This window comes from Vigna unguiculata, chromosome 4 (genome assembly GCF_004118075.2).
Source record: "Vigna unguiculata cultivar IT97K-499-35 chromosome 4, ASM411807v1, whole genome shotgun sequence".
Lineage (NCBI taxonomy): Eukaryota > Viridiplantae > Streptophyta > Magnoliopsida > Fabales > Fabaceae > Vigna > Vigna unguiculata.
This window is the reverse complement of record NC_040282.1, coordinates 2,689,976-2,700,411: the sequence shown is the minus strand read 5'-3', so window position 1 is coordinate 2,700,411 and position 10,436 is coordinate 2,689,976. Positions and strand designations below refer to the sequence as shown.

The following is a 10,436-nucleotide window of genomic DNA, read 5'->3' as shown; positions in this document are numbered from 1 at the left end:
GTTTCTTCTTCTTCCATTGTCTCTGCTCAGCGTCCATCCATTCACAAACTTCAATTGTTTTTTAATCTTTTCTCAAAGTCCTATTCTTTGGGTCACTAGCCACAGAAAAATTCTTCAGGGTCTCAGATTTTTTGTCAAATGGAGAGAGAATTTTTTGGCTTGAGTTCCAAAAACATGAAAGATGATGCTGCTAACAAGCCAAAAGACACAGGTAGCACTTTCCACAATTCTATACATAGAAAACTTTTCACTTCTCATGTTGGTTTGAACTTGAAGGTTCTGCATTAGCTTAGAAGTTAGAAAGCCAGAGCCTTTTTTTTTTTGTTTAAAGTATTTAGAATTTTATTACTGTTGTTCTTTTTTGGATTGTTATGTTATGCAGGAGGAAAGAAGAAGTGGAAATTTTGAGTTTTTGGATGGCAATATTTTTCATTTCCATTTTTGGATATTTTTGACACCCCTGGATTATTTTCATACAAATAAGAAAAAGGTAATAGCTTGTATTGCTTATAAAAAAAAAGAATAAAACATGAAGGAACAGAGGAAAAGAAGAGTGCTTTAGAACCCATGTGCCACAGAAAATATAGGGTGGGGGTTCTTTCTTGGTTTGCTTTTTTCTTTTAGCCTTTTTATCTTAATAGATAAGACCTAGAATTAGAATTTTAATTTTAAGGCTTCTAATTCTAAGTACCCTTTTAATAATAAGGGAGAGGAATTGAACCTATTCAAACATGAAGCTATAGAGTGAAGGCATTTTATCTCAAAGTTGCAACCTAATTATAATACATAACAACATTAATTAGGTGAAGTATATATATCATACATGGAGCAACTATTAAAGAAAAATCTTGATAAGTGGGGTAATGGACCCATTTGGCATTTTATGTTTTAAAGTTGATGTTTGATAGATGGGAATGGTGGGGAATGGCAAGTTGTATACAGTTGCCTTCATCTTCCTTGGGTGTCACTGTGTTGTGAGAGGGTCAAACTTAGGTAGAGCGATCACAACAGGTAACCCGGCTCGACCCACCACGGGGTTGATCATTTAGTGAGCCAATCCAACCAGACTCACTTTTTAGCGAGCTAAAAAAATTCGAAACCGGTCCGACCCACCACGGGTTGACGGGTTAAACGGGTTGGCTCACGGGTTCACTTAATTAAAAAAAAAATATTTTGATGTTTTTTGAGTCAAAACTAAATTATAATTCTAATTAAAATCTAAATAAACTTTAATACAATCCAAGTACAAACCAAAATAAGAAAAATTCAAATTATTTATGTGTTGGCTAAAAAAATAACCTAACATTACTGAAATATAAAGTCCAACTTAATAAAAAACACTAGTGTGCCCCTTTTATATGCAGGTTGGCTCACCACGGGTTCAACCCGGGTGAGCTGGGTCAAAAATCAACCTGTATTGAAATTTGTAAAATAATTTCAACCCAACTCAGCCCGAATCCGTGGTGAGCTGGGTTGGCTCGCGGGTTCCAACCCATTTTGACAGCTCTAAACTTAGGTGACACTTGTTTTAAGAGATGAAGAGAAGAGAAAAACAGTTTTGTGTATAGTTGAATAGTATGGAATTCAACGACCAAAAAGGTTTTGACTTAAAAACAAAATATTTATCTTATGAATTTAGTTTCTTACTTACTGTGTATAAACAAATTTAGAGTTGTAGTGGAAGAACAGTGTAAATACCTTTTTACTTATGTATAATTTATAGACTATTTACTCTTATAACATTAAGGTGATTTTTAATTATTTGATACTGTAATTTTTTTTTTTACAGTGCATAAAAATTAAACTCTAATAAATCAGATTTTAAAACCAATAACAAAACTAATGATGAAAGTGCTAGTAGGGAATTCTTGGTGTTTGTCATAATTTTTTTCTGAGAACCAGTCTTTGAGATTAATTTTCAGCATTTAAAACTTACTTTTTATTAATTTGTTTTGCTAGTTGGATGTTTTAATTCACTATTATTTTTGTCTGTCTGATATATGTTTTTTTTTTCATTGTATTTTAGACATTTAAGATCAGTATTTAGAGATCAATGATGATATTTTGTCTTTTAAAAAAAAAACATACTATTTCACTAAATTTCCGATGATAAATAATCTTTATTCTCTTATTTCACATTTTACAAAGAATAAGTAATTTACAGTAAAACTTCTTTTCCTTTAAAAGAAGAGAAGTGATGTACAGTAAGAGGGACATGAAACAGACATTATTGATTTATTAGATATGTCTGGTACATAATAGAGACGTGTCATTGGTTGTCTCTGGTGCTCTTTCTTCTATATTTTATTGCAGAATGTGTCACTTCTTTTTCTTGCTTTCATATTCATCTTATGATATGCATTATTTAAATGATGGAGACAATCTGGTGTATTTTAGTATTAATATTATGGATTCTGATGTATGAAAATCATTTAAAAAGGATAAACATGTGTACACATTTTTTTAACATACATTAACCGCCATTTATATTATATATCCGAGGTTAACATGTGCATGCGTGGTGCTAAAATAATATTTTATAGCCTTGAGAAATAAAGAAACATCTTCCACGGTAGTAGTGACTAGCTGTGTGCAACAAGGTTTGCATAAAATATTCTAAGAGTGACAGCATAAAATATTGTAGCATGATATAATAATTGCATTTAATAAGGTTCACCATTGAATAATGGTAAACTTCATGAGGAGTTAATATATATTTATATTTTTCTATGGTTTACAAATTTGAATTTCTAAACTGTGCCTGTTCAGATGCTGCCGACATTTATTATAAACTAAGATGGCCACACCCTCACATGTGAAATAATTAAATTATGTGAATAATAGTACAAGGACTCTGGCTTCTTATGATTAAAGTGCTTTTGGAGCTTCTATGAAATAGTTTTATTGTAGAGTAATTGTTTCAAGTGTTTCATTGCTGTTGCTGAAGCTGTTCCGAGCCATTCAAGTTGTTTTGTTGTACCTTCATTATTTGCTAACATATTTATCTTTTCTGTGGGGGAAAACCGTTGAAAAATAGTCTGTGGTGTGGGGATATATTCTCATTTGTTTGATATTAGTTTGCCAGAGGCTGAGAGTTTTTCCTGTAGATAATATCTGTTTTGCTCAGGTTCTAGTGAGCATGATGAGAGTATTTTTCTCACTAGTTTAAAGCACCTTGAAGATCATTATCATTCTCCTGTTTCATATAGTTTGGATTTGGAAAACAGTTAATCTTTTCTTTTAGGTTATACTTTTTACCTGTATTTACACATCTCAATCAAAGAGCTGAGCTTCTTTAACTTTGAGGTATCTATGATTCTATGAATGTGTTTTCTTATCATCTTTTTTCACAGATGGATTTTCTTTTGCATTGTTTCATTCATTTCTCATGAGCTTGATCTAGTGTTACATATACCATTTTTGTCCTAATTTTCTGCAGTGAGGAGTTCAGGAATGCAGTGGTCATTCCCAAACAAGGTTTCGGTTCTTCCTCAGTTCCTGTCCTTCAAGACCAATCAGGAAGACAGGCCCAGAAAGACTATTCTTGATCCACTAGCTTCATCTGGATATATGAACATGCCATCTAAAGAGGCTTTTGAGTCTAACCAGAAACCATTTTTGGGTGTGCCTCAGGTTTGCTTCTTCTTCTTTTTCTCATTAAAAGACGCTTTGAACTTCTTGTGAGTAACCAACAAAAGGCCTAATTTCATATTTCATAGAAATTTCACCTAAAAGTAGAACATTCTGAAACTATGGTGCCTGCATGCACCATTTATTCTATCTTATGAGTTTAGTTTCTATGTACCTTTTGTATAAATACTTTTATTTTACTCTAGCAACCAGTTAAAAGTAGTCATTGGTATGATTTTTAAGGTGCTTATTGTAAAAATACACAAAGTTATCATATATAGTGGCATCTGATCGGATGACATGATAATGTAAAATTGCTCTACACTGATTGCATGCACTATCTACTCCCATCTTATAATTATGAAAGGTATTTTTTTTCACTTTGTTTTTTGCATTTTTTTTTTCTGAAGCTAATTTTTGCTTATTTATTACTTTGTAGAGAAATTTGTCCATAGGCAAGCATAGTGCAAGAAACAAACAGGGAAGGACAGTTTATCCAATGCAATGCATTGATGCACAATCTGCATGCCTTCAGGAGGCAAGAATATTTTCAGTTTCCAACCAATCAAATCAAGTGAGTCCTGCTCTTCAATCTAATCTTGCTACAACCGGATTGAACATGGTCAATTCAGTCATAAAACCACAACCTCTTGGATCCAAATCCTCTGGCACACCTCTATCTGTTCTTCCATCAATAGGTTCCATTGTTGGATCCACTGACTTAAGGTATTACAGGTTTAAAACATCTAAAAAATTGTAATTTTCAATTTCACTGAAGATACATGCTCAAGATGTATGGAAGTGTGATGTGATCCTGATGAACAATGTCACCTCTGAAAATTGTTGTTTTTCCTTCAGGAATAGTTCCAAATCCTCTGGCATGGCTACTCAGCTCACCATTTTCTATGCTGGTTCCGTATGTGTTTATAATGACATAACTCCCGAGAAGGTATAGTTCTCTAAAGTTGTCTTAATTATTCTAAACCCTGAAGATTTGGTTTCTTTGTAGCCAACCTAACCTAGTGCAACAAAATTTCGTTTGTTGTTGTTGCCTTAATTCTGTTAAAACTTCGTATCAGTTTTTGTAACCATTGTCCACTATTAAGGAACCAAAATTGAAAAGGTTCTATTAGAAATTGCAACATTTGATGGATTTCTGAACTAGTATAGTAACCTTAAGGCAATAGGTGGCATAGTCATTGTATTCAATATTTGCAGTTTTAGTTTTCTGATTTTCACTTTCCATGACCATTAGGCCATGGATATCATGTTAATGGCTGGAAATGGGTCTGCTCCAACTCAGAAAATGGCAGTTTCCACAGCTAAATTGCAGACACCAGTTTCTATTCCCTCCAAAGATGATGGTTTCATTATGAGCCAATCCTATTCTCCCTCACCCCTCCCAAGCCCTCTCTCATTGACCTCTCATGTCAATTCTCAGCCAGGAGGAGGATCTTCTAGCTACAATAAGCTTGCAATAATAAGACCAATAGTAGGACCTTCAATTGCCCCTACTAACCATTTGGAGTCACCTATTATTGTTGGTTCTGGAGGATCTGCATCTAAGGAAAATGCTCAACCAGGTACACTCTACCTAGTTTCTTTTACTTTTTAGTCCTCTTTCTATTTTTGAGATAAATCATTTTGACCCCACAAAATATTGAGTGGTTCCATTCCATTTCACCTAATACTATAGAGTTAAAGTATTCTTAATTACTAGTAATCCTCAACTTTTAGTAGCTAGTATCTTTCACCAGTTTATGTAAGGCACTGTAATGAACTGCAAAGTTTTGTTGTGTTTTCAGTATACTTGCCTCAGGCTCGCAAAGCATCCTTGGCTCGGTTTTTGGAGAAGAGAAAGGAAAGGTAATTGTTGCAGATGCTCAATTCAATTCTTCTCTACCCCTTTAGACTCTAATTAGCATCTAGTGTAAAATATTCACCAAAAGATAGAAGTTTAAATGTGTTCTTATGCTATATTTAGTCAAAGAGTTTAACTCATGTACATTGTTGAATATAGTGACAACTAGGTATAGGGTTAATGTCCCTTGTGTACAAAATACGGGCTAAGCCCAAATACAAATAAATATGTAAAATAACATAATTAACTTAGGTACTATGTTTCTCTAGTGGGTGCAAATCTCATCTTACAAGCCGGTTTTGTGGGGTTTCAGAGTCTACTTCTTGACATTATCCATTTGTCTGGACAACTTTGGTGGTGCCAATTGAACTTTCTGTGGTTAAAAATTACACACACACACACACACACACTTTAGCATGTGACATAATATTGATAATAGCACTATATTTTTCAATTCTCTTGTAATGAGTTTGTGATGTTGAAGCATGTTATTGCATTGACTCAGGATGACAAGTACATCACCATACTTTTATATGAGCAAGAAATCATCTGAAAGCAGCTCATCTGGATCAGACAGTGTTAGTTTCTCCTTGAACTTCTCTGGATCCTGTTCTCTACCAGCCACCAACTAGCCCTACACACGTGAATGGAAGTTTAGATTTATATACTTCTGTAATTGTAAGATCACCTTTTTTGGTCGATGATAGAGAAATTTGGTAGGCATTTTTGTCCTTATTATTTTCTTTTGGTTTCTGAGCTTTTCATGGTTATTACTTTTTGTAGCAATTTACTTCACTACAAAGTTCCTGCAAGTCTTTCATATATGATTTTTTTCAACTTTCATCACAATGTATAATTATTTCTTTTATACATATTACAATGAATAATCTTCAGATTCATTATGGCTATTGGCTTGATAACTGACCAATGATTAGTGTATTTTCAGCTGAATTACATGGTCAACAAGAAAATTTGCTTAATTTCCTTGGACAATTTCTGGAGGATTCCATTGTGTTTGGATATAAATTTATGAGTTATGGAGAATCTATTTTTATTAAAGTATGCTTCAGTAACTGTTGATAAAGTGTGAGACACAAACATCAGGGGATTGCACTAATTCAAAACCAACATATACATTTGTGCCACAAAAGAGAGGAAAGAATAAAGGGCATTTGATTCCATATCATTTGAAGTTGTTGGTTCTTTGTAGTTTAGATTATGTTCTAACTTTTTGCATGGATGGTAAAGCATCAAAGAGGGTTTCACAAACGGATAATGATATTTTAACCCACTTTTAACCCAGCATTTCAATCACCATTCGATCATCACATCACATCACTAAAAAGAATCAAAATAGATGATCTAATGGTGATTGAGATAGTGGATTAAAAGTGGATCAAAAAAAGTGCATTAAAATATTATTATTTTTCACAAAAATGTTCTTGTGTACAATCCACATGGGTGATGGCAATTTCAAAACCTTTATTTCTTGTTTTATATACACACATTTCATGGTGCTTATCCTTTTCAAAGGTGTAAAGGCAAGCCCTTTATATGAAATAGTTGATTCTTTTGGAAACTTATTGCTCTTTTGCAAATCACAACCAAAGTTTTGAAAGAGTGTAACCTATATGAATTTTAACTGGTGAGAATATATATATATATATATATATATATATATATATATATATATATATATATATATATATATATATATATATATATATATATATATATATATATATATATATATATATATATATATATATATATATATATATATTACATTCGCTGACTACTATTTTTATCTGTTATTCATGCATGATTCCCAAAATTTTGAACGACAAAAAAAAGGTTAAATTGTTAAGTGGGTAGGTGAATTGTTGAGAATTTTTAACTGATTAAAATTCCATTTAAGATGATTTTTAGTTTAGGAATCCAATTAACTATTTTTTGTTTACTTAATATATTTGCACCTTTTAAAAATTATTAAGTGGTCTGTTAGCAATTTAATCCAAAAACATTAATGAATAAACTACCATTTCTAGAATAGTAAACATAAAGAAAACATGAAGAAGAGTTAAATGGATAACATCCTTTTATCAGTCTTTATTTCCACAAAAGGAAAAGCTTGATAATTTTCTTTTTATTTCCTCAAGGTTGTTAAATTTTTTATATTTTTAATTTAATATTTATCTCATAATAAACAAACATGTGGATTTCATAGTCAGGTTATGCAGAATATTTTCCTAACATATAGCATACCTGTTGCACAAAAAAATCTAGATAACAAACAAAACCTAAAAATGAACATATACACTTGAATTTTGCAGATTCCAACAACATTAAGAGAAAATAAAGTGTCAAATAATAGTATAACGCAGAAAACACAAAAAAGAAATAAGGAAAAATGGTTGGCTCCATTTGGCTTTGTCTTAAAAAGAACCCTTTAAAAATAGAAGTTCCCTCTGGTTTATATAGCCAGAATACACTAGAATGATGATGCACTGGGGGAATAGAGAGAAAACAACATCAACGTAAAAATAAGATTTGTTTGGTTGGTGTTGTTTTCATCCTGAATTTTCTGTGTCATTGATGAAGAAAATGTCTTCTAACAACATTTGCCCCCTCTCATTCTTCATCATGTTCTTCTCATCATATCTTCATGTTGGTCTGTGTCAAACTAGCCTTGACCAGCTCCTACCTGGTCTAGGGCAAGGTAGCTTTCTACAAGATGCACAATGCATACAAAAGTTGGTGCCATGCCAAACATATTTGAAGTCTCAAACCAACCCTCCTCCTGAGACTTGTTGTGCACCATTGAAGGAGTTGCATGACAATAAATCACCATGCATCTGCAATATCCTTAACAAGCCTTCTCTCCTTCAGTCTGTTGGTGTTTCCAAGGATGACCTCTTGAAGCTCCCTCAAGCTTGCAGCATTGATACAGACTTTTCTAGCTGCAACGGAGGATCTCAAGGTAAAAGTTGAGAACGGATTCAGATACTTTTTCTCAAGAAAAGTCACGTAGAAGTTACTGACTTTCTCTTGGAAAAAGTCGCTGAATCCGTTCCTGATAAAAATAGTAACTAAAATCATTTGTCTGTTGCCGTTTTTCTCTTGTCTTTTGTGCTTTCTATGTACCACTTGACATCATTTTTCCTTGTTTTTCTTCTTGCAAAAGCCTGTTGGAATTGAAGTTGAGTCAAGGTTGTCTAGTCTTTCATTTGTGATGGTTTGCCTATCTCTTTCTTTCATTTCATGATCGATGTTTGTTTCTCTAACAAAGGAGAGTAGCTTTTGTTCGTCAAGTTTTTCATTGATTGTTATACCTTTTGCTTGGTACATGAATCTTTTGAAATTATGCTTCCACTTGATATCTGATTTTTCAACCGAGAAATGCAATTGTGCAAGTCATTGCATGATATTTCAATGAATTAAGATGTTATATTTTGCATCGTGTCTTGCTGCAAAAACAGAGAGAGTTTCTTCAATAAATAAGCACATGAAAAAAAGGTTATAATTTTATCAGATACCTTTATACTGGTGTATCTAAGACCCTATCAAGGCAATTTACTCTTCAAATAATTAACAATTTACCCTATCAAGTGCACTTGTACACCCTCGCTCTAACTTCGCTCTAACTTCGTTCTACAAATTGATTTTGTGAGATTTAATTAGTCATAAACACACTTATTAAGAATTAAACTTTTGCATTTAATTGCACAGATTAGATATGGGAGTGGTTCTCACTTCATCTTGTTTTTTTTCATTGCAGATGGAGAGTCACCAGCAGCAGAAGGTAAACCATCACCTACCTGTAGGAGAAGAATTTTTAGTATGAACATATGAAACATTGGAAATAACAGTTTTCAATTTAATTAAGACTAAATTCATCTATATGAGTAAGAATCTTTGGACTATATCTGTTTCTCAACATGCTGCTAATGGAAAATTTTGTCTAGGAGCAATGTTTTCATGAAGAAATCGATGTACTTATAACTAACACTGCATTATCTTCTTGTAGGTGAAGGTTCTGTACCTGATGAAGACATAGCTGAAAGAACAAGTTCAACAAAAACTATTACTCCATATGAAATCACTTCTCTTGGTGTACCTGGCTTTGTTGCATTGTTGAGTGCACTAGTATTTTCTTCATACTAGAGTTTTTTCATGTCATGAATACCAATGAATAAAGAACAAGTTCCCAGAACTCTCCATAGTGCAACCAACACATTTTTCAGTTTAATTTTTCAGTGGCAGATGTATATTTAGTGCCATCATCATTGATCAAACTCAATTTACATTACTAAACAAACTTGTAAGAAGGTTCATTCTTATTCTTTTGTCTGTACACATTTTAGAAAACAGTCTATAACATAGTTTTTTTTTTTAAAATCAAAATCACGAGTTTTTCTTAACTTATTTACATAAGGTGCATAGTCACATCCTCCATATTTATCTCTAATTTTCTGCTCTAATAATGATCATAATTTAAAACCTATAATTTTATTTAATTATTTGGACCATCTGTGTTAAATTGTGATTTTTTACTGATGATAGGGGCAGGTATACCGGCAAAACAGCATTTTTCATTGTTAAAATATAACTCCATTGAAATATTATGACTTTTTATAGTTAAAATACATGACATATTATCAACATTATTCAAACAATTATAATAAATAACATAATTTCTTAGTAAAATAAAAAATGTGATCACATCAACTTTATTCCTAATTATCTACTTTATTATCAAAATTTAACTAATTTCTTTTATCTCAAGGTTTGTTTGTCCAAGTTTAAACTCTCACTTTCACTATGTTCATAAGAAAATTAAACATGTATAAAGAAAATTCTGATTAATAATTTAAACACATCCTTGTGATGTTAAACTACCAAATATTCTAACTTCTATTCGTGCAAAACTCCCCAAAATCAACTT

At 32.3% G+C, this 10,436-nt stretch overlaps 2 protein-coding genes across 4 annotated transcripts; both read left to right on the top strand.

Annotated features, from left to right (window-relative positions):
- On the top strand, positions 1 to 6,635 carry LOC114180419 (protein TIFY 6B-like). 3 transcript variants are annotated; one of them, XR_003603690.1, is made up of 8 exons: positions 1 to 211; positions 3,440 to 3,633; positions 4,070 to 4,356; positions 4,489 to 4,579; positions 4,886 to 5,213; positions 5,436 to 5,496; positions 5,997 to 6,207; positions 6,438 to 6,635. XR_003603690.1 is itself a non-coding variant. In XM_028066740.1 (7 exons), exons 1-7 carry the CDS (start codon positions 139 to 141, stop codon positions 6,121 to 6,123), a joined length of 1,161 nt encoding a protein of 386 aa, XP_027922541.1. In that variant the 5' UTR covers positions 1 to 138; the 3' UTR covers positions 6,124 to 6,399. The 3 variants fall into 3 exon arrangements, 2 of the variants coding, with proteins under 2 accessions (XP_027922541.1, XP_027922542.1); XM_028066740.1 differs by lacking the exon at positions 6,438 to 6,635 and having other exon boundaries at positions 5,997 to 6,399; XM_028066741.1 differs by lacking the exons at positions 1 to 211; positions 6,438 to 6,635 and adding an exon at positions 2,483 to 3,306 and having other exon boundaries at positions 5,997 to 6,399.
- Positions 6,636 to 7,827: 1,192 nt separating this feature from the next.
- Positions 7,828 to 9,889, top strand: LOC114182734 (lipid transfer-like protein VAS). The gene is made up of 3 exons (XM_028069666.1): positions 7,828 to 8,471; positions 9,270 to 9,293; positions 9,519 to 9,889. The coding sequence occupies exons 1-3, from the start codon at positions 8,087 to 8,089 to the stop codon at positions 9,653 to 9,655; spliced, it is 546 nt and encodes a 181-aa protein (XP_027925467.1). The 5' UTR covers positions 7,828 to 8,086; the 3' UTR covers positions 9,656 to 9,889.
- Positions 9,890 to 10,436: the final 547 nt, after the last annotated feature.